Source organism: Phaseolus vulgaris, chromosome 8 (genome assembly GCF_000499845.2).
Source record: "Phaseolus vulgaris cultivar G19833 chromosome 8, P. vulgaris v2.0, whole genome shotgun sequence".
Classification (NCBI taxonomy): Eukaryota; Viridiplantae; Streptophyta; class Magnoliopsida; order Fabales; family Fabaceae; genus Phaseolus; species Phaseolus vulgaris.
Window position 1 is genome coordinate 43,236,614 of NC_023752.2, and position 25,085 is coordinate 43,261,698.

The 25,085-nt window shown below is 32.2% G+C and overlaps 1 protein-coding gene across 1 annotated transcript; it reads left to right on the forward strand.

Moving 5' to 3' along the window:
- Positions 1–1,512: 1,512 nt before the first annotated feature.
- LOC137825183 (replication protein A 70 kDa DNA-binding subunit D-like) lies at positions 1,513–25,085 on the forward strand. The gene is made up of 12 exons (XM_068630858.1): positions 1,513–1,680; positions 22,178–22,345; positions 22,460–22,727; positions 22,828–22,915; positions 23,009–23,129; positions 23,235–23,272; positions 23,422–23,554; positions 23,758–23,828; positions 23,933–24,053; positions 24,185–24,298; positions 24,443–24,520; positions 25,068–25,085. Exons 1-12 carry the CDS (start codon positions 1,513–1,515, stop codon positions 25,083–25,085), a joined length of 1,386 nt encoding a protein of 461 aa, XP_068486959.1.

The window sequence follows — 25,085 nt, forward strand, 5'->3', positions numbered from 1 at the left end:
CTCTGTCAAAAACGTGATTGCTCAACAAACTTTCATGTGAGAGAAGCTTTTCTTTATATAGAAAACAGTTTCTAACTACTTTTCAAAAAACAGTTGAAAAGCTGTTATGAAAACAACAGATTCAGTTTAAAACTAAATAGATTTATTTTTAGGAAAACTGCCAACTCAGCTAACTGAAATAACTGACTGAGTTGTACCTTTGGTGCCCTAACCAACTTTCGAAAAGCCTTTTAGCAAACCAAAAATAAACCTATTCTTTTATAGAGAAACAAATTTATTTTTGTGCAGTATCCTGATTTTTTTGAGAAAACTCTAAAAAGCTTTTTGAAAAACCTTTAACCACTTCAAGTGCTTGATCTAACCTTGACTAGGCATCTAGGACAGGTCATGTAGCAAAAGGCAACCTTACACATACACAACCCTAAATACAAGATCATTTAAACCCATTATCCACTTCAAAGCAAACTAGTTATTTTCTACATCAAACACACTAAGACTAGGTTAAGAAGAAGCTTCATCCATCTTCAACAGCTTACACACAAATCATGAAGATTTCTTTGATTTTCAGCAAATCCATCAAACCTATTGACACGGTATCTTTCAAAAGAAGAAATGGATGGCATTTCATCTCCTTGATTCCCTGCACTAGTTCCAGCACCTAGATTGGTTTCAAGTTGCTCTTCTTGATGAAAATCCATGTCAGCAGCTTGATCTTCTTCATCAAAATCAGCAACTGCAGCACTTGATGAGGCACCATGATCACCATCTTTGCTCACCCATTTGCCACCTATTTTGGTGAATCCCATCTTGCTAAGAGAGCCATTGTTCATCTCTTGAGTTGACTTAACCAACTCAGATGTCTCATCTTCCAGATTCACTTCAAAATAAAGCAGAAATTTAGAGATCAAAACAACATAGGGATAGTGATAATCACTTAACCTCATGGCTTTTTGCATGTGTTCTTTGATGATGTGGATCCAATTGATTATGATCTTCTTCATGATGCAGTAGATGTACACTAGGTCCTCTTTTGTTAGGACAAAATGATTGCTCCCCCTTGGAGTAAGAATCCAAGTTACAATAAGAGCAAGCAACCTTTCATCTAGCTTTAAGCCTCCAACCGAACAAGTTCTCACTTGGGCATTTTGATTCTTCAAGCAACTCTTGTAGTATTGGACTTCGTTGAAATCCTCCACTACTCCAAGATTTCCCTTGTTGATTCTTAGGCCAGCATATTTCAAACAAGCAACAACATTCCACTCATCATAAGTGATCTCCATGTCAACTCCCTTCACATGAAAAACAAGGTTGTTTCCCTCAAAATTGAGATTGGTGTAGAACACCCGAATCAAGTCAGGGTAGATGTTTCCCTTCATCTCCAGGAATCTTCTTAGAGATTGATCTTTGAGTAGCTTCCTCACATTGTCTAGCTTTTGGCTTTTCAGCCAATCAAAGGAAACAACTTTGGGGTTGTTTATCACCTTTGTGCTAGTTTCAAACCTATACCTTTCAATGAGCTCATTGTCTCCAGAAAACCAGCTCTCTAATCTCCCTCCAGATCTCACTGCTCTGGTTTTCACCCTCTTTGATGTAGGAGGAGTTGATTCCATGACAGCAGAAAAAGGGGCAAAGAGGATTCACACAAGGAGAGCGAAAGTTGTTGCAAGAGATGGTTCAATTGTGAGAGTGAAAAACTGCAACAGAATTTAAAGAAACACTGTACCAAACTACATTCAATGACGTGAGTGGGTTTCATTTTTTCAGAGAGAAAAGACTTGACCAAGACCTGCACAGAAAACGTCAGAAAAAGCAGAAAATCACATGGTCATCACATGTGATCTTTGACTAGTCATAAAGGCTTTAAAATTTTCAAGATTTTGGAATATATTCCTTTATGACATGTTGTAACTTCCTTCAGAACATAAACAGGCTTTCAATACAGATTTATTGACCCAAATCTTTTCGTAATTGATATCTGCAACCGACAAAAATTAAAAAGAAATTAAATCCATTCTTTCACAGTGCTGTCAGATACAAAACAATCGGTTGTTTCGAGGAAACAATCGGTTGTTTTTTTTTGCAGCAAAACAGATTTTGAATTTTTAATCATGAGCAGAAAGGATTCAAACCAGATGTATTTGAACATTTTAAAGGAGATATTTAAGCATGAATATGAATTTAAAAAGGAATTAAAGATATAGATAAGGAAGGTCTTATCCTTTATGATGTTCCTTCAATGAGTCATATGCCTTTTGATCAAGAAGCCTCTTTTGACTTTTGAGAGCCTTGGACTGATACATAACATTGATTCAACTTCAATGTTAGTCTTTTTCTTCTAAGAACCTGATCAGATGACTTAGTTCCACATATTCCTCTAGACTCCCTACATAAACATGAATTCAAGCAACAAGGTTTGGTCCCCTTACAAATGTGGGTCCATTTGGTTTACTTTTGTCATTTGAAACCTCACAACCTTTAGGCATCCATTTCATAAAGCCTCTGGGAACAGAAAATTTTCTTATTTTGCAGGTCTTTCTTCATGCAATAAAAGCATGTAACAACCGGTTGTTTCGACTTAACAATCGGTTGTTTTACTGGCTGTTTTGGAAAATTCTTTGAAAACTTATCTTGCTTGTTTTTTGGATTAAAACCTAATCCAGCTCTTCCAAAAACACAGTTTTGAGATGCCAAGACATTCTCAAAGTTGAATTTTCCTTTTGAAAGCTTATTCACAGTACTTACAAGATAATGCACTTTCCTTTCAAGATTTTCACAATTTTCGCAAATGAGAGTGTCACACTTGCAAGAAGAGTTTTTGCAATGTGTTTCAAGATTTTCAAAATCCCTTTTTGATTTTTCCAACTCTTCTTCGAGTGCCTTAACTCTCTTTTCAAGCCAGCTGTTAAGATCTTTCAATCGTTTTGAAAGAACCATTTGATTAGCTTCATCATGTGTTTCTTGAAAAGCTTCAAGCAATTCACTATAATTTTCTTCATTTAAAGAAGCACATAAACTTACTTCACTTGAGCTGTGTATTCATCATCTCCTTCAGCAATCAAGCATATGTTTGCCCTTTCTTCTTCACTTGATGATGAGCTTGATGAGGAGACTCCATTCTCATCCCAAGCTATGTAGGCCCTTTTTGACTTTCCCTTATTTTCTTTGTAGCTTGACTTTTTCTCCTTGCTTTCTTTGTTTGGGCTATCTGCCTTTATGTGCCCTTGCTCACCACAACCAAAACAGGTATAGTTATTGGAATTAAAATCATTGGATTTTTTGTTTCCATACCTTTCTTTGTTGGTGTTTTTGTTGCGATTCCTTTTCAAGAATTTGCTAAACTTTCTAGATAGCAAACTAAGGTTCTCTTCATCACTTTTATCACTGGATTCTTGCTTGCTTTTGTGCTTGACAACTTTTAAGGCAATACTCCTTACATGCTTTTCTTCACTTTCTTAAACATTGAGTCGATTCATTTCTAACTCATGTTCCCTAAGCTTGCCAAACAAAGAAGCCATACTCAGTGATGTTAGATCTTTAGATTCAGATATAGTAGTTACCTTAGGTTTCCAAGACCTATCAAGACATTTGAGGATCTTGATGTTTAACTCTTCTTTTTCAAAGGTTTTGTCAAGGCTCATGAGATGATTGATGATGTGCGTGAAACTTTTCTGAACTTCAGCAATTGTCTCACCCTTGAGCATTTTGAACATTTCATACTCTTGGATTAGAGTATGCTTTCTAGCTCTTTTCACCTCATTGGTACCTTCATGAGTTACCTCCAAGGTGTCCCACATTTCCTTTGCTGATTTGCATTAAGAGACCCTGGAAAATTCATCTGAATTAAAGGCAGAGGCTATTATGTTTTTAACAATGCAATCAAATTTGGCCTTCTTGCTTTCAGAATCAGTCCATTGAGAATAAGGTTTTTCAATGGAAGATCCATCTTTTTCAAATTTTGGAACAAAGGGGTCATTTCCAATTGCATCCCAAATACCTTTGTCAAGTGATTCTAAAAAGATTTTCATTCTGACTTTCCAAAATTGGTAGTTCAAACCACAAAACAGAGGTGGTCTGTTGATTGAAGCACCTTCCCCAAAAGGTAGTCTATCAGCCATTTAAAAAACAGTTTTACGATCACACTTGAATAAATTTCAAGAACCAAGCTCTGATACCAATTGTTAGAATGTATGGCTTTAAACTAGAGGGGGGTGAATGGTTTAAAGAGGGTTTTCGCAAACTTTTAAGTCTAGAATGAAATCACTTCGAGAAAACTTGAATCAAAATTCATTTTGCTAAACACACAAAGCAAATAAGTACAGCACCAGAAAAACAATCGGTTGTTTCGCAGAAACAATCGGTTGTTTATATCAGTTCACAAATATAAAACTGAATTTAAAGAGTTCAAAGGATAGAGAGATTGAACACACAGGTTTATACTGGTTCACTCTTAACCAAGAGCTACATCCAGTCTTCCCAGAAACCACTGGGGAATCCACTAAGCAATCAACCCTAGATTACTTACAACACCACCAAAGAAGTGACCTTGATCCCCTCAAGACACACACTTCCTTTGGCTCAGCACAACACCACTAAGAATGTTGATCTTGACAACCTCAAGAACACACAACACTTCTCAGCTTCACATATAGAGTTTCTTCAAAGGTACAAAGGATTACACTTGTTAAAAAAAGATCTGAAATCAATACAAGATGAAAATCCTATATCACACTCTCTTTGATTCAAGCAATCTCAAAGCAATCTTCAACTCTTCAAAAGCAAAATCAGTGAAAAACTCAAATTTGTTTTTCTTTGATTAAAACTAAGTTCTTGTTTGTTACATAATCTGAACAACCTATTTATTGCATTCAAAGACAAAGCATTTAAAACTGGAGCGTATTCAGTTATAAAATCATTTAATGCTTAATCAAAGCACAAAACAATTTTCTGTTATGGTCCCAAAACAAACAATTGGTTGAATGCTCGAATCAATCGGTTGTTTTGGTTTGACAGCAAGTCAACCATCAAAAACAGTTTTCAACCTTTCTAAAAACACCTAAGTATAAAACAATCGGTTGTTTCGACAAAACAACAGGTTGTTTTTCACTTAGTTTGAAAAACACTTTTCTTTTAAAAGGTTTGAGAATGCTTAAGCTTTGGATTCAATCAAGAGTGGATTTAACACATAAAATCTACCCCACATCTTATCTAAAGACAGTTCAGCAACAATAAGCACATCCAGTCTTCCATCAACCTTCAAAGGGTTTGGATTCTTCAAAGCTTGAACACACTTTATTCAACATGGTTTATAGCTTCTTCTTCTGCTGATGTTTTCTCGAGGTTTCGTGGGGCCCGGTTTTGTATACTAAGATGACTGACCTTTCTGGGAGGTGCTTGATTTTTCCTTAGTCATCCGCTGGTTGCTTTGGTTTGTATCATGCCCCCCAGGTTGGAAAGAATTCGTCTGTGAATTTAGAACTCCTGCAAATAACATAGTTAGTTTGTTCCCAGAGAAGATATTTCTAAGTTTAGGATGTGAAACAAACTTATGTTCATGAAGCTTGGGGAGTTCACATGGGTGAATTCTAGATATAGGCCATGGTTGTAGAGAATGTTTGGGGAAGAGATGATTTGTTTGTAAAAATCCTCTTAGAAGTGGATAACCTTTAAGAGATTTTTGAAGATCATCCCTAAACTTCTTTAACAAAGAGGTCAAGTATTTAGAATTATTTGGGAATCAAAAAGAGAAAGAAGAAGTATACCTAGGAGGTGCAGTGATTTTCGGAGGAGTCAACAAGATGAGACCCACTTCACTTTCCTCTTCTTTTTCATTTTCTTTTTTGGCTTTTGTTTTAATTTGGTCTTGATTTACTTCTTGTAACATTGTGGTTCTTTTATTTGGACAATTGACAATTATGTGCCCAAAACCTAAACATTTAAAATATTTTGTGCTTGATGTTTTGGTGGGCGACTTAGGGGTAGAGGTGGAAGGATTGTGTTTAGAAACTTTTTTATGAGAAGTGGTTTCTTTTGAAAAATTGGAAGGAGAAGTTTTTGTAGAATTTTTGTTTGTATCCTTTCATGAAGATTTGTAGAAGCCATTATGAGTATTTTTGAAAGTTGTTTTCTTCAAAAGTTGTGATTCCACCTTGATGGCTAGGTGAACCACTTTCTTTAAAGAAGAGTACTCATATAATTCTACAATATCTTGAATTTCTCTCCTCAAACCACTCACAAACCTAATTATCTTTGACTATTCACAATCATGCATATTAATTTTAGTCAAAATTGTTTCTAAGTCTTCAAAATATTCCTTTATCGTCCTAGGTTCTTGATGAAGCCGTTGAAGCTTCAACAAGAGTTCTTTCCTATGAGAAGGAACAAATCGCGCGCGCATACATGCTTTCAAATCATACCAAGAGACCATGATTGGCCTCTTGTTTAGCCCAATGTCCATTACAGTTTATTGGCACCATTGGTTGGCATAGTCTAATAAAACTAGGGAAGCTAACCTAACCTTTTGGTCCTCGGTGACCTTATACACATTAAAGAGATGTTCAATTTTAGCTTCCCATTCTAAATACAAAGTAGGGTCATTGGACCCACTAAAACTAGGTAACTTTACAAAATCCAAAGAATGTTGTGGTTGTTGTTGGTGTTCATGGTGCCGTTTGTCAAATTTGTGCACTTGCCAATCATGTTCGTGACTCCCATAGTGCATGGAATGTCTAGTTGTTATTGGCTGCTCCCATCTCCTTTCTTGATTTTGCATTGCTTGAGCTTCTTCTAGCCTTTGCAATCTTTTCACTAGTTGGCTTATTTCCTCATCTTTATGGACCATTCGCTTCTTGACCTCCACAAGTTCTCCCAAAAGGTGGGCTTTGTGATGTGATTGCGGTTTTGAAGAGTCACCTAAAGACAAATGACCCATAATTTTTTTGCACAAAGGAACAAACAAATAGTGAAAATAAATTAGTAAAAACAAAGTGAATTCAAGGTTGCGGAAATTGAAGAAAAAATGCACTCTAAGTACTCAACAAACAAGATTTCCTCCCTTAACCAAGGTCTTTCTTGTGGTTGAAAAACTCTCAAGTGAAAAATGTCAAAGCCTCAACACTTTCTCAAGGTAAATTCACCACAAAACTTGAGGAAAGAAAGAAAAGACAAACAAGAAAAGCTTAAACAAGAAAAGACTAAACCAAATTTGAATCAAGAGAAGATGACAAAACTTTGAAAAAGATGACAAGCAAGAAAAAGGCACACAAAAAGACTCTAAGATACTTACTAAACTTTTAACTATGAAACTTTTCTTTTTAGAAAAATGCTAAAGCAAAAGGATAAAAAAAATCCACAAGGTTGAAAACAATTTTCCAATCAAGTTGAATCCATATTTTAGAAAATGATTTTCTTTGCTAAGTGATACCTAAATATGCGTTTTGAATTGTCTTTTGCTGTTCTTTTTTTATATACTAATTTGACTTATGGAAAGAATGTCCATAGTTTGCATCATGCATATTTTCAAGAACTTTCAATTTTCACAAAAAAATTTGTTGGGATTCAATATAATTGAACACTTGAAATCATGTGTTTGGAACTTTAAATCTACTTCTACTAAAAACAAGTTTCTAATTACTTTGCAAACTTCACAAATAAAAGCAAGTAAGTACAATCAAAACAAGGACACCTAGAACACTAATGAACGTAAGACTCAAAGTAAAAGGCAAGATCAATAAAAGACATAACAAGAAACATATTCAAAACGAAAAATGCTATGAATATTAAAAATGGCCAAAAAAAATTTGTGCAAGAAATAAAGGGCTGGAAAATAAAAAGCAAGAAAATAAAGACAAGAATGTAAAGGTACTTTAATTTAAAGACAAGAAAGTAAAGGTACTTGAATTTAAAGACAAGAATTAAAGGTGCTGGAATGTAAAGAAATTGTAAAGTGCCAAATCAACTCAAGCAAATTAAGCATAAGAACCTAAGCTCTAATACCACATGATGTGAGTTGATTTTAGGATTGTTCATTTAGGTGACACTTTAGATTTATGATTGAGATTTTTAAGCAATTAAGAGTTAAAACCTAAGGAAAATCCCCACTGGACATTAACTTAACCAAGTGGTTAAGTAGATGTGAAGGTTCATTTTACAAAGGCAAAAGGAAAAAGAAAATTATAATATGAAGATGATAACAATTATAGGTGCGAAATTAACAAGGAAAACAAGAACAAAATGTAAGAACCGAATAGACAAAAGGAAACCAAAAGAAGAACATATTTATGAATTGAATGGAATGACAATCGAAGGAAAAGATGAAGGAAAAGAAAGCTTATGAGAAATGGAGTTTGAGATGATGAGCACAACACTTGGATGATGAAATGACTCCAAGATAAGTGTTGGAAGCCGCCACTTGAGAGCTCTCAAATTCTCACAAGATAAGATTAAAGACTAAGAGGAACAAGCCTCACTAGCATCTCACACAAAATGTGCAGAGTAACTTTTCTGTATTTCATTCAACTTGTAAAATACACTAGGTAGGTCTCCTATTTATAGGTGAAGGAGCCTTGGAGAACAAGCAAAAGGGGCAGGATGGGAAAAGGAAAAAATGGGCAGCCTTAGGGTTTGACTAAGTCAAAGCCGCATCCTAGGCTTGTCCTTCTAGGAACTAGGTCAAAATGTCTTCCAAAAGGGCTAAGAACAAGCTAAAATGCTACCCACACCCCGTATTATGCTAAAGGTACCTTATTCTAGCCTATATTTGCTATTTGGACCCCCAAAGTGAGCCCAAAATTATTTACAACATTTTCTAATCATTAAGAAGACCAACAGGAAGAACTTTAGGTGCTCTGGTCTTTGTCCAATTCTCCCTCTGGTGAGGTCTCCACTTGTATGTTGAGATGACTTCTCATAATGTAATGGTTTGCATCAGTAGGGGTGACTGCATCATTCCATTATGATTTTTCCTAGGCTTTGGCATTTTTCTCATTACTATTTTTGTATTTTTTTCTCAATATTTTTTTTCCAGATAAATCCTTCTCCCTAAAAATTAAATTTCCATAATTGTGTACCTCAATCTCCTTGTTCCTTGTTTTCAGGACATTGCATTGTTCTTTGGGGTTCACCTGTGTGTTGGATGTGAATCTTTTGTCTTGATTTTCTTATAGTTGCTTTGCTAATGCCCCATATGAGTTTCCAGATTATTTATGGAAGCTTCAATATTCTTTTGATTTGTTCAGGAGGCCTGTATAAAATTATCCAGCGTATTCTCTAATTTTGATGTTCTTTCATGGAATGCAGGATAACATTGTTGTTGTTGTGGCTAATAGGTGTGTTGATTGTTGGAGGAAGTGTTTTGCTTCCAACTAAAACTTTGATTGGGATTGTTCCCCCAGCCTTGCCTTCCTTGATTATTCAAATATTAACTTTTGATGATGTATACTAATGTTTTGAAGTTTTCCTATGCTTCACATAAAGGGCTATATAGTCATTGCTTGAATATAGAGATATTAGATTTAGATTTGATAAGGTGAGAGAGTGAAAAAAACCTATTTAGAAACTTTTCTTCAACATCACTCCAGTTGGTTAAGCTGTGATTAGGGTAGGATTTAAGCCATTATTTTAATTTTCCAACCAGTGAGATAGGGAATAGTCTTAGATACACTAATTCTAGGTCCCTTTCTTCAAATCCCATGGTAGCTATCAATTCATAGAAAGTGGATAAATGAGTTTAGGATCCTCATGATCCATTCCTATGAATTGATGGTTGTTAATTATGTTAGAAAAGGTTGGCTTCATATCTAGTGATCTAGTTGCATTGGGCATAACTATGCTTGAAAATTATCTTGGTCCTTGTTGTATAGCATAGTCGCCTAATGTCCTTCTTCGAGAATTAACAATTCTTCCTCCTTTAGTGTTTCTATTTTCAACAATTTCTTCTCTTTGGTTTGTGTGAGATTGAAAGTTAGGTGAGCTAGGATTTGATTCTTTTTCTTAATCTCATTTGCTTTGTTTGAGGTTCTTTCATTCAAACCTCAAAAGTTTCTCAATATCCTACTCAAACAATAGATATTCTGAAAAGAACTTTCCCTTTTGTTAGCATGTAATGGCACTCAAAGGGATTCTTTTCTCAAAATAAAATTAAAGAAAACTAAAATCAAAGAAAAGCTAGTGGTTTAAAGTGTTAATCTAATATAAAATAAGTTCGATATCTATAGTTAGATGTTAGCTATACAAGATTTACAATATATACTTATTCAAAATAAAAGTAAAAAATACCTAATAATAATAAATTCCCTGGCAACGACACCATAAATCTTGGTGAGTGGTTTGTGTGAATCACTAGTAAGATGTCAAAAATCCTTGGTGTAAATCAATTAAGCTCAAATAATATACACTCTTTTACTCGACAAAAGGAATGGGTCAACTGTAGTACAACTGAGGGTTGTCGTATTCACAGGGAATTAATGATATCACAATATGTTTTATCTTTTACAATGAAGGATCTCATAAATTGGAGATGGTTGCATATATGATAATAGTAAGAGTAATGTTAATAATAATAATAATATCCTAATAAATATTTCAAGAGATGAACTATTAGATCAATCACTGAAGCAAATAAATGTCAATATAGCACAAAGGTTGGAATTGGAATAACCATGTGACTTTTCTTTGTTATTGTTATTCATAGATGCAATATTTTATTTAAAATATATGTTCCAATTTTGGCCAAACCAAGTCGATTCTTCGTGCAAGGTTATCTAGAGCAGTAAACCACTATTATTATCTTACCTTTACATTATTGTTGTAATAATATGTTCTCGTTCTTCGCTTTTTTCGTTGTGTTTGATCTCGGATTCCTCATTACCCTGCGTATGGTTATCCTTTTACAATATAGTGTTGGTGTAGGAACAACTTTTACCTACCCCACGGTGGGCGCCAATTTTCGATTTTACAAAATGATGATTTTGATATTAATAATTACTCAAGAAACACAAATCCAATCTACAAAAAATTTTATGGAAGCAAAGTTGTCACTCAATATATATATATATATATATATATATACCAACCTTATAAAATTGGTCCAACATACCCCTCTTATGCGACTCTCTAACTCGAGCATGAAATTATATATTTATGGATTGTCCTATAGTGGGTGGCTCGCCTGATAAGGCCAGTCAATTCTCGATTGAATAGACTTTAAATAGCTCTGATACCATATTAAGAAGTGGACTCTAAGTCTAACTCAACCTTATAAAACCGACTTATAAAGTAAGGTTTGCACCTACTTATTTTATTATGAAATGTTCTTATCTTTAGTGGAGGTAGGATCTCCAACAATATATTTGCACAATAAAAAAAAAATAACCTTTTTCTACTTGAAACAGACTTGTTATGTTCTCTCATCCATAACCATGAGCAATAGAACATTATCATATTGGTTTTTCGTTATATTTCTTTTATCGAGTCTATGACTTGGAAAAAATTGAATTAACTGCAAGCAGAGTAGATTTACATGGGAAATTTTTGAACAAAAGCATATGTAACCATTCTCCATTCAACTCACATTTATGTTTGTGGAGTTATTGTTGTTGCACAAAGCATTCACATGTCTAGATCAACTCGAGACATGATTATATGATGCAATCCTAGCTTGCATCTTCATTTGTAGATTTTCTTCTTCATTTTTTTTTATTTGAATATCTTCTACGGATGATGGAGACTATTGCAGAAGCATGAAGAATTGTAGAAATTTGAAAGAGATGAAAATTATGACAGTGAATCTAAGTGAGGTTAGGCCAACACTTAGTTTCTAAAGTGAGGTTAGGCTTACACTACTAGGAGGAGTCTATAAATTTGTCTAGAAAGAAAATAACTCTAGAGAGAACTTTGAACAAGTAAAAGTGTCTCAATTAGACAACATTTCATTACTTAAATGAAAGTTAAAAATCATGTACAATATGTTGAAGATGGTTGCTGCCCCTTCAAGATTGTGTTTGATGAAGACTTGTATGTTGTGTTTGATGAAGACATTTATGTACTTTCCATGTATTTGTGCTTTGCTTTAAGAATGTCTTAGTTAGTGCTTAGAGGTTGTCTAAGAGTAGCTTTTTGCTGAGTAACTCACCTCATAACCACTGGCCATGTGTTAAGAACAAGCATAAGTTTTCTAAAACTGTTTTTCACATGTTTTACACAAAAACACGTTTTACTGCATAAAAATAAATCTGTTCTTTTCTAAATAAACAGATTCATTTTCTTCACTGATGCCTTGGCTAAAAGTCTTGTAAAAATTTGATTTTGTGCATCGGGTATTTTGACTAAGTCTTCTTCTTTTCAAAACGACTTCAAATAGTTAAACTTCCTCTGTTTTCGTTTTGAAAAATAAATTTGTTCATCTGTAAATGAATAGATTCTTTTTTGCCTCTGGTGCCATATCATACTTAAACGTTTTTTCAGTTTTATCTCAGCACCAGAATGGTTGACTAAGTCTCCTCACTTAACAGATTCTCTAACTGCTTTTGAAAATAAATCAGTTTATTTTATTTTCAATCTGTTCATTTTATAACAGCTTTAACTGTTTTTCAAAATTCTGTTATAAGCTGGCTGTCTATAAAATGCAAACTTGTTTATGAGTTTAATAACGATTCAAACAGTTTATACATTTGCAAAAAAACAAGTTTTGACAGCAGAGAGTTAAGTGTTTTCAAGGATTAGCATTTGTTCTTCAAAGATTTCAAAAATCAAAAAGTGCTTGTTCTTGGTTTGGTTCCAAAAGCTTGGTGTGAGGTGCTGCTACTGTTCTAGCAATCTTGCCTACTGGTTTAAGGCAGATCTTTGTTACCTCAATCAGGTGTAGTCGTTTCACTTCTTATTACTTGTAAAAGTTTGGTTGAATCCTCTTCTTGATAGGTGTTCTTGGAGAGTGGATGTGTGTGTATGAGTGCTGAAATAGGTTTTTTCAGCAAGAGTACCTAAGTTCTTGTAGGTTTCAAGAACAGTGGGAAGTGTACTTGATTGTACTGTGTGTTAGTGAATTCCACCTGTTGTTGGTGAAGACTGGATGTAGCTCAGGTTGAGTGAACCAGTATAATTGTTTGTGTTCATTCTCTCCCTCACTCTGCAATTTCGTTTCTGTATAATTGATAAAACAGCAAAGAAATAAATCTGTTCAATTGAAAATAAATCTGTTCTTTCTGGGCACTGTGCATACTGTTCTTGATTTCTGAAAAAGCTATTGTAATCTGATAAGAACATACATAATCTGCTAAAACCATTGGAACAGATTGACTGTGATAGGCTGATCAAGAAACTGTCAATATCATTAATTGAACCTTAAACGAATTGCTAAAAGTTGAAGCTTGCTGTTCTGTGATTAAGTGTTCTTAATTTCTGGAAAATTGCTTAACATCAAGAAGAACATTCATAGTCTGTTAAAGGCCACTGGAACAGCTTGTGTGCAAAGATCACTCAATTAGCATGCTATCAATTGAACCTTAATCACTTGTTTGAAATTGAAGCTTGCAGTTTTGTGTTTCACTGTTTTTCAAATCTGATATTTGTGTGTGTGCTACTGAAAATTTTCATTACATAATCTTGTGATTAATCTTGCTGTATTAAAAGCTTTTCAAACAAAAACAGTGCTGAAATAAATCTGTTCATTTTTACATAAATCGATTTATTTTCTGTAAAACTGGGTTAAACACTGTTTCTGCGAAGAAGTTTTAAAAGGTCAATTCACCCCCCCTCTTGAACTTTGGCACTATTAAACCCAACACAATAGACTCCTATTTATAGAAGAAAGTCTCTCAAAACATCTCAAATGAAAGTGTGACAAGTGTTACCACCTTATTAATGCAAATCCTCTCCATTGAGGAGAAGATATGTGTAGTCTCATGCCTTTTTTGCCTGCATTTCTATTTGCACTCCTCTTTTACTATTTTACACTCTAGTTTCTTTTCTATTTACATCCTTCCCTACTTTGGCCCGAAATACAAAGCTCAAAACTTCCTAACTACTTTATACAATTTTTACAAGGCTAAGAAGAAGAAAAAGACTTTACAATTGTTTAGTAAGTCTCGATCATCGTCTATCTTCTTAGAGAGCATATGGTTTTCATCATTCCCTCTCTCTTGAAAAGGATTTGTCCTCAGATCTGAATGATGCTCAATGATAGCAGCCTCTGTTTATTTTTTTCCTCCTAGATCAAATGTCAATCTGTAATAGACATGAAACAAATATGAGATAATTTTCTTTATTAAAAGAAAAGAAAATATAACATAAATAAGGTCTTTTATTTTTATAATTTTTTTAAAGAAAAACATAAGGCATTTTCAAAAATATTTTTCATCACTTTGTGTTTTTTATTGCCCAAGCTAGGCAACAACATCACAAAGTGTGGTTTTTGAGATTTTTGTGAAGAAGAATTCAAAGTATTGTAATCCCCCTTTAAGGATTCTTTCTCAGTTATGCTTGCAGGGGGTGTCATAAAAGACTCTTCTTCTTTGTGGATTTCCTCTTCTTCTTCCTTTTCAATCAAACATTCATCTGTATTTTCTATGGATGAACAATTTATATCTATATCTGGTTCAGCTTCAGACATAGATTTTTCTTCCAGCACATCCTCGTAAGGTTTTGTAATTGAAGGGAAAATTTTATCAATATCTGATTCAGCTTCAGAAAAAGACTTTTCTATTTTTCTTTTCCTTTCATCCTATTGTGACCCTTCATACCTAGATTTGGAGGGGTAATCCTCCCTCTTAAACTCTCTCTTGGAATATGATGTATTAAGATAGTCTTCCCTAGAGGTAGTCCTTTTTGTAATTCGGTGTTCTATCCTAACACATTGTTGAACTATTTCGTCTAAATCTTTAAAGTAATTAAAAGGAAAAAGTTCAACCCTATCCCGGATTTCAAGGTTTAGACCACTTTTGAATCTATCAATGGTTTTTCTAGGCTCTTCTCTTAATCCTGCCCTCAACATAAGTAACCCTATTTTCTGTCTATATTCTTCTACAGTTCTACCTCTTTGTTGAAGTCTGTGAAGTTGATACAAAAACTCTCTCAGATTTCTCATAAAAGTCAGGATTTCTTCTACACCTATACTCCTTATGATGTTTGCTCCTAGATTTTTCTTCATTTTGCATGTATTGAGGCAAACATGGTTTTGAACTCTTACAAGAATGTTTCTTTAGCACTAATTTTATTTTTATTTGTTTGAAATCAACAATTTACAAGACGGTTGAAAGGTCAAAGTATTTTCAAGTTCACTCCTAGGAAAGAGAGGTGAGTCACTAAGACTACTTAAGTACCAAGTCTTTCCTAGCTAGAGTTCCCTCAGTTATTTTTCACCTGTCTTCCTTAATGGAAACTCCAATTATTTTTTCTTAAAAAGAAAGTTAAACTTCGAAAAGGCACTAAGACACTAATTCTAAGTGAGGCTTAAAAGCACTTGTGGACTTCTTAAGGCACACTCATTTTCTAAGCGTATCTATAAATAATACAAATGGAACCCACTCACAGGGTAACATTTGCCACGTGTCACTCACAGGAAAATCAGCCAAAAAATATTCAAAAACAGTTTACCAAATGTAGAAAATCTGAAGGAAGGAACCAATCAAACGCTGACAAATGGCGCAACCAAACGAAGCCACGTTTATGTGATATACACCCCCAATCCTCTTAACCTCTTCATTTCCTACGTCTCCAAAAGCATTCCCTTCTCCATTCCCTCCAAAAATCTCAACTTACTCTCCTTTACTTTCACCGATTTGGCCACTGCACAGCTTCTAGTCATTGCCTTACCAACACCGTAGATATCTACTTTTAGGTATGTTTCACTTGACGCAATTTTTGAATTTGAAAATGGCTTTCTAAGGTTATATAAGTTCTCATAAACAGAAACCATTTCATTTCTCATTTTGTCTTTCATTCTTCCGAATAAAAGGTTAGTTTGTCTTCTCTTTTCTTCGGGTTTCTGAGGAAAACTCACAACTTTTAACTTTTTCAAAGAACAAGTAATTATTAAATCATTTGTTTTAGATATTTTGCGTTTTCTGCAGTTATTTTAATGTTCTTCGTTTTCTGTTTCTTATCTTCTTCTCTATTCTTTGGGTTTCTGTGGAAAGCTTCCAACTTTAACTTTTTTAAAGAACATGTAATTATTTAATCATTATTTTAGATATTTTGTGTTTTCTGCAGTTATTTTGATGTTCTTCGTTTTTTGTTTCTTATCTTCTTCTCGGTTCTTCGAGTTTCTGAGGAGAGCTATCAACTTTTAACTTTTTCAAAGAAAAGCTAATTATTTAATCATTTTTTTAAGATATTTTGGTGCATCTATATCATACCTCTTCAGATTGTTTGGCAAATTTATTTTTATTTTTTTTGCATTTTCGCTATTGTTACAGTTTCTGAGCAAAGTTTTCAACTCTGGTCTTTTTGGAAGAACAGGTTATTATTCTACCATTTTTTTTTCAAGGTGCATCCATATCATTTTTTTATGTTCTTGGTTATCATGCCTAATCATATGAATCCATTTTTTGTAATGTTTTTTTTCTTCTTCAGAACATGCAGAATCAAATTTAGATTCAGATTGGGCTGAAATAATAAGAAGGCCAACCAAGGGATGTTTTTTCTCCATGAACATTTGCGATGACGTATGTTTTGTATAGGTTTTAAGTTAACTACCATTACTGTTCTTTGAAATATTTTCAGCATTAATCATAGACTTTTATTAATTTTTTTTAAGGATATTGCTTTTATGGATCGTGCTTTTGGCACAGAGTTTGCAACCCAACTTTGTGCGTTGTGAATTCTTCAAGACAGTAATGGCGCAGTACATTATGTCACCTACAACATGAATTTTTTGTGTCCGATTATTAGCGATGGGTGGTCAAATTTAGTACATTATTATGAATTTTAACATCATCATCGTATAATTTTTCATTATGTTGGTGGGAATTGCTTTCATATTACTGTTTACAAAGAAAATTTACACAATCTTTTGTTTTAGCTTTTATGAATGCCATTAATCGTGCTCTACCGCTATCTGACGGACCATTCCATCATTTCACAATAAACACCACTCTCTACCAATGCCATGGACCTTTCCTGGTGATAGTTATCTTGCTAACAAATTTCTGATATGGTTTATTTGCATCATGTTTATAACTTGGTCACTTTTTAATTAGAATTCTTTAATTGACAATCTGTGTAGGAACTTCCTCCTCCGTTTGGCACATTTATTTGCTCACGGGTGTTCAATACTGTTGTTCTGCATGGTCCTTTAAAGCAGTTCACATGCGATGTTTTAATCGATCAATGGGAAATGGGATGTGTAGAATTGGGTAGTGGTTGGAGGGAATTTTGTGCATTACATGTTCTTCGATAAGGTGACAAAATGTATTTTGAATGTGATACTGAGAAGCCCTCTAATCACATTCGAGTCATTGTGGTCAGGGACGAATCATATATATATTTGTGGTTATATTTAATTTTTACTTAAACAATGTTTTCCCTTATTTTTGGTTATTTACTGTATCAATTTTATTATAGTTTTTTTGTTGGTTTTATTGATTAATTTTAGATTTATCATTACTTGGCATAATTCGTTGTGTTCAACTCCATATGCATGTTTCCATATAGAAACACACATTATTATTTCAAATTGCATGTTAGCAGAATAAGCACCCCATCTTAGAGTATTGGCTTCGGCAAAGGAACAAACTCGGTTGCTGATAAGACTAGCTTTGTTTCATTTAGGATTTTTTTCATTCAAATGTACAATTCAAATGTTGCCGAATGGAAATATAAATTAAATCTAATGTAATTTTCATTTAATATGTAAGTTGTATTTTCTTATTTCTATTTTAATTTAATTTTAAAAGTGTTGTGAATTTATTTAAACTTTACTCACTCCTTTCCATTAAAAATTGGAGCCCTGAATATTCATACTAAATTTTAGTTAATAAATTAAAAACAAAAATACATATTACATATTAAAGGGGAGTAAACATCACAACTAAATGATAACGAAAATGCAGTTATTTCATTCATGAACAATTAATAAAATAGAATAATTTTTAATTTTAATTATAAATGAATAAATGAACTTTATACGACTTATACAAAATTATATTTTTTCGTAAAATTGTTAATAAATGACCACTTGAAAATTGTTAACAAATGAAGCCAAAATTAAAAAAGTTTCCTGTTTTACTATAAGTTTCTCATTCTCATTATTTTCATTATAATTGTCTCATTTTGAAGTTTATAATCACTACTCTTGCATAATACGACTTATACAAAATTATACTTTTTCGTAAAATTGTTAATAAATGACCACTTGAAAATTGTTAATAAATGAAGCCAAAATTTAAAAGTTTCCCGCTTTACTATAAGTTTTCCATTCTTATTATTTTCATTATAAGTGTCTCATTTTGAAGTTTATAATCACTACTCTTGCATAGCATTTGAAACCGTTTTTAAAGGCCCACTTTTGCAGAAAAACATTACCTATTATGTTCTTTTGTTGCATTTCTATTCTTTTTTGTTGTTGTGTTCTTCTTTTATGGAAAACCACCTCCAGTAATCCTGCTTTCGTCCAGAATCAAAGTCATGCAACGAAATAGGTTATATTTTGTTCCCTTTTTATTCTTTTATACTTCATCTTTTTCCATGATTCCTCCATTTACTCTTCAAGTAAAGTGCTTTATCATCCTTTTTGCACCTAAAGCAATTGTTGCATTCTTTTTTTATCTCTTCATCTTTTAATTTATGTTATTGGCTTTTTCACATTTCTCTTTCAAAGTAAAATTATCTCCTAAATTTGTAATTAGGGTTTGGGGTTTGTTTATTTAATACGCCAATAAAGTGTATTTTTTTTCCAACTGTATCATTTTGTTTTCCACATTCTTTTGATTTCTTTGATGTTCTCAAATACATTTTTATGGTTTCCATTGTGATATGTTTTTTTCTTTCATGCCATTTTAGTTTTGATCCAATTTTTAAAGACATTTTTGCTTTCCAACTCTTTTAAGGCATTTACTGAAATCAAAATATGTTGTTTGCGTAGATTTGTCCTCTTTTGTTATTTCCTTATTGGCATTTCTCTTTCAAAATAAAATTATTTTCTACATTTGTAATTAGTGTTTGTCATTTGTTCATTTAATACACCAATAAAGTGTATTTTTTTTCTATTTGTATTCTATCATTTTCTACATTCTTATTATTTCTTTGAAGTTCTGAAATACATTTTTTAAGTTTAGTGTGTGATATGTTTTCTTCTTTCATGTCATTTTACATTTTATCCAACTTTGAAACATTTTTTGTTTTCCATCTGTTTTAAGGTATTTTCTAAAGTGGCATGTTTTTCATTGTCCAAGAAAAAAGTCCTTTGACATATTTATATCTAGGATTCTCAATGGTATTCATTAATACAATATTTAATATTTAATATTTATTATGTATATATGTGTTAGTATTATTATATTATTGTTTATTACCATACCATTAATTACCATCTGACATACCTATACTCTCTCTCACATTTCCCATGCATTTTGACTTCGTCGTTTGCATTCTCCAAGAAAACTCCATTGACGTCTCTACATGCTCTTCATCATGAACTTATGCAGGCGTATTTCCTGTTTTATTTATTTTTAATTATGAACTTTCAATAATAATAATAATGGAGTTAAGAAATCATAATGTTTATTTTTGGTTTTCAATAATAGCAATAATATAATTATATTTATTATAATAGAATAATAAGTTAAGACTTAATACAATATTTAATATTTATTATGTATATTGGAGTATATTTGTTGCTTCCAGATTTGTTTCTCCTGAATATTAAATGTCTTTGTCATTTTCCATGCACTCTGACTTTGCCGTTTGCATTCTCCAAGAAAACTCCATTGACGTCTTCATAATAATATCCTAATCTGAATATCTTGATTTCTTTATTTTAAATTATCAACTATCAATAATAATAATAATAATAAGAAGAAAATATCTTTAATTATCAACTATAAACTATCTTGATTTCTATTATTATTATTATGTATTATATATATTATATCTATTATATATTATATATTATACATATATATTATCTCTTATGTATATATCTAGCATAGATATATCCATTATATTTATTATTATGATTTATCGTTTTCCTTTGTTATGCTTATGACTAATCTTTGGATAGTACCACAAATACCAAATTTGGATGAGATTTTAACAATGGAAACGAAGAGAAGTTTCCAGACCATGAGCCTTTTAAACGAGGTATGTTGTTTTCTATATTTGGTTTATTCAACATTATTATTTACCAAAATCTAACATGTTCTTTCTTTTGAAAAAGGATCATACTTTTGTTGATCGTGCTTTTGAGTTTGCCTCTGAACTTGGTCCAAATTGGTTCTTGGTGGATAACAAAGGTCATAGACATGTTAAATATAATATGGATTTGTGCATTCTGAGATATGTGGAGGATGGTTGAATTCTATGAATTTTATGGTCTTGAAGGCGATCATTTTGTATTTTTTCATTATGTAGGAAACAACTTTTTTAATATTACTTTGTTCAAGGGAAATCGGGCCCTTTATCTTATACAATTTTATGATAGTATCCAAAATCGGTGCCCTATCATTCATGGTCCGTATGTTCATTTCACTATCAAACTATCAAAATATTTGTGCCATTCAAGCCATCTGGTAATTTTTTAGGGCATTTTTTACACTATTTTATTAATTTATTTATACACTTATTTGTCTGTTTTTAGGATCTTCCTCTTGATTTTGCCAACTACATTCGGAGCAACAAGTTAAAGTATATTGTCCTTCATGGACATACGAGGCAAGTGAAGTGCAAAATTCTGATATGCCCACGTCCGAAAGCATTTGTTAAATTTGGTTGTGGATGAAAAGAATTTTGTGATTGCCATAAACTTCATGAAGGTAACAAATTAATTTTTTAGGCTCATATTGGGATGAGCCTGATTGATATGAGGGTTTTATTAGTGGTGTGAACAGTTAAGAAATGGTGGTTTGCGAAATACAATGTTATATTACCGTATTTAATTTAACAATTTTCTGCTTATTATAATAGTACAATAGTATGTGTTCATCATTCATTCATAACGTTTATTAGTATTTTGTTTTCCTTACATGTTTTGTAGAAAAAAGGTAAGGCGAGGTAGTATTTTGTAATTATGTTGCTTTTAATGTTGAAACCTCTTCTTTTTCATATAAATTCGTATACTCTGAATCCAACATTTGCTTTGTAAATATACCTATAATTGTCTTTAAAAAGGTTATAAGTCTGTAAGGCTACAAAAACTGTGTCTACTTTGGCGCGCCTGTAAAGCCTATGTTATAGGTTCTTATGTTTGACTTTGCTAAAACCCTGATAATAGATTTTGTAAGTCCTCCTCGCAATCTGAAAGCATAGAAAAGGGATTAATTTTTTAACACACTCACATGTGCAATGTTGTTTTTTTATAATATAATACAATACTTAGCAACAACAAGAATTATGTATCGTACCACACCTCAAAAAGGTAAATGACAGGTATTTTATTTTATTTATGATCTATTTATATTTGTTATTATTTATTATTTGTTATAAAATAATTAATAGATAATTTATTTATTTACCTCATTAATTAATATTTAGTTAAATATTCTAATTAATATTAAAATTCGTCTTCTGTTTTTTTTAATAATTTTCTGTTATTTATGTTATGCTTCATAAATACTCCTTTTATTATTTAAAATGCATTTTTCCTATTTTATGTAAATTTAGAGACGAGTGCAAAGTTGACTTTCAATGTTTCCAAAACTATGCTAAAACCAAGGATAACGTTTTGGTGAAAACATACTCTGCATATTAATATGTTGCACTATCAAAGATATTTTGCACACTATGCATTTAATTATTCAATTAATGTTTAAATTTAATTTAAATGTTAAAAATCTGTAATGTGAAATTTTAAACAAAATATTAAATGTTACTTATATATATATATATATGTTGATAGGTATGTTCATCCAACTTCAGATAATTTAGGAGTTATGGGTTTCTCTTGGGTGTATACTATAGTGTGGTATTTTCTGTTGTTTAATTTGTGGTCATATTCACATTGACATTTACATTGTGGTTCACGTAACAAAAGATCATGTCCAAATTGCAAGTTCATAATCAGATACATTCTGTTATCAATGTTACTCTTGCAAAAGACAATTGGAGCATCATTGTTAGAGTTATATGTTTGTGGTTTGTTACTGATCTTGCTAAATCCAAAATTCCATTTTCGATGGAGTTGATTTTGCAAGATAAAGAGGTTATACTACATTGACTTACAGTACTTTGTTCAATTACATTTTTCTTTTTGGTAGAACAGTATCCTTACATATTTGTTTTTTGTTATAATGATTTATGTTGTATTATATTCCAGGGTCTTAGAATACATGGATTGATTAGAAGAACACTTATCTATAAATTTCAAAGTCAGATTTTTTATGGCAGTGTGTATTATGTTCAATCATTCAGTGTTGCAGCCAACGGTGGTTCCTACAGAACCACACACCATCTGTATAAAATCAGTTTCTTGTTTGGAATAAAGATAATTTCAATTCCTGCACAGCTAGTACCAGAATCTCCTCCTGAATACATCCCTCTTTCTTTTATTTCTGCTCCTGGTTTTGATACTAACTACTTAGTGGGTTTGTTGAAAGTTTGACTTAACATTCCCATTGAAGTAATTGAACTCACTACATTCTTATAAGGATTTAATTTGTTATTACAATTTTTTCTACCATGTAGATATTATAGGAGTGTTGACAGGAGTTAGAACGGAAAGAGAGTTGCAAAAAGATGGACGGAAGACAAAACTAAATGTCATCTCCTTAGAGTGTGATGGCTAATTTTCTTTTTAAGTTTATTGTAAATTTTAATACTAAGAATTGCTTTTAAGTAGTGTGTAACTAATGTGTTTTGTAAATAGTTTCCGTATTGAATGCACGCTTTTTGGAAACTATGTGGACGAGTTGAATGTGTTTCTGTCATCTGGCGAAGTACAAAATGTTGTTGTAAGTATTGAGTTCGCCAAAGTCAAGGTTTTCAAGGTATACAAAGTAAATGATTGATATTTGATATGGATTTCTCAACATAAAGAATGTATTAGATATCATAATATTATATTTTATGTTTTCTTTGTTTTGTATGTTTAGATAAGGTTTATGCCCAAAACTGCATTGATTGTACCAAGGTACAATTTAATTTGAATACTGAAGTCGCACTTGCTTTGAAAAAAAGGTTGTCTCTTTACTTACGTGATATTTACAAATGTAGGACATGATGTTATGATCTTATTTAAGATTATAGGTAGAACTGATACCTATATTGTGTATGGTGCAGGATGTGTTCAAGTAGTGAATCACCTTCTCAGGGACTAAATCAGCTTTCTGAAGCTTCTAAACATAGTTTAGAAGATGAGTTCCTTCATCTCACTCCTAGGAACACGATCGAAGGGCTCAAGGAGTGCAGAGAGGTAATACTGTGAAAATTACTGTCATATATTTTACATTAAGTAATTAACCAATCTTTTACATAGACAAATGCTTACATAGTGTTAGGGATATGTTTGTTAACACATAACAATTGTTACAAGTAAACACATTCATTATATTGGGCACCATCAAGCATGTTGTCGACTACGATGACTGGTGGTACACTGACTGAGTTTGTAATAAGGCAGTGTACTCAGATTCAAAGATGTTCTTTTGTGGGAAGTGTAACAAGCATGTGATGAAGGTTTCTCTCAGGTAGTACTTATTTTCATAAATATTTTTTTTAGAGTTGTAAAATTGTTGTTGTAAGAGATCAAGTTCTAACATAAAAATCAAAATTATATTTATATGTATTTCAGGTATAAGATTAAACTACGTGTTGTTGATGAAACAGATTCAACCACGTTTATTCTTTTCGACAGGGAAGCAAACTCGCTCTTAAGCAACTCATGTGCTGAAATATTTGAAAGCCATGATAAGGTCTTAACTTTGAAAAGCACTTAACTTTGATATCATAATTTTATTTAATTATTTATGTTTATATTTATACCTATTTATAATATACATTTTAATTATATTATACATTAAAATTCTATTTTTTCTTTATTCAGACCGACAATCTTCCGAAAGAGTTTGTAGATCTGTTGGATAAATCATTTGTATTCAAGGTTGACTCAAGAAATGATCAAGACATTCGATTTGAGCAATCTTTTAGAGTTAACATGGTTTGTTTTGTAGATCAAATTATTCAGACTTTCATAGAAGGAGGCAGTAAGTCAATTGAAAGTATTTTATTATTTTGTATTTACATTTGTGTCAATTTACTTATACGTACACTTAGTTTTAATCCACATTTTCTGTTTTTGAAGGACTTATATGTACAAAATGGAAAACATTTCAAAGGAAAAAATCCTCTCAGTGATGGTACATGTGTGAAAATTACAGAGGTAAATCAGTTTAGATGCCAAAGAAGTTTGTTCCAACTTATTTACCATGTAATATATATATTTTTTTAAATTATTTGTGTAACAGGATTTGTTGACAATTTTCTACTGAATGTACCGATTCTGGATCTCAAACAATTGACCTTGGAAATGGTAGCGTAACTGTGACAACACATAAAACAGAATCCCCCAATATTGCAGATGAAAGAGGGTAATCTTCCTTTGAAGATTTTCAAAAAAAAAATATTAAGATTGAGAAATTAATTATTTTCTGATTTTGTGCTTTTTCATTAGACACTTTCTTCAATTTGTAATATGTAAAGACCATGGAATTTTATTACCGTAAGTTACCGGTGTTCTGTAATTTGGATTAAGGTTGTCGAATGGTTATGTTTGGTCGTAGGTCATGAACAATTATTTTTTTTGTCAAGTATAAGCATCACATTTTGTTTCTACATCTGCAGAATATTTGTATTTATTATATTTACATAATTGTTTCATTCTGTTCAGACTTCTGTGATATAATTGAATTGAGTAACTTGATTTGCAGGGAAGGCAGGAAAGTTAA

Bases quoted from the DNA above. Each gene is read 5' to 3' on its own strand.
- LOC137825183 (XM_068630858.1), top strand. From the start codon at position 1,513: ATGAGCTCATTGTCTCCAGAAAACCAGCTCTCTAATCTCCCTCCAGAT. The intron at 22,346-22,459 runs GTTATACTACAT...ATTATATTCCAG, and splicing joins TGATTTTGCAAGATAAAGAG to GGTCTTAGAATACATGGATT. The intron at 24,054-24,184 runs GTCTTAACTTTG...TTCTTTATTCAG, and splicing joins TATTTGAAAGCCATGATAAG to ACCGACAATCTTCCGAAAGA.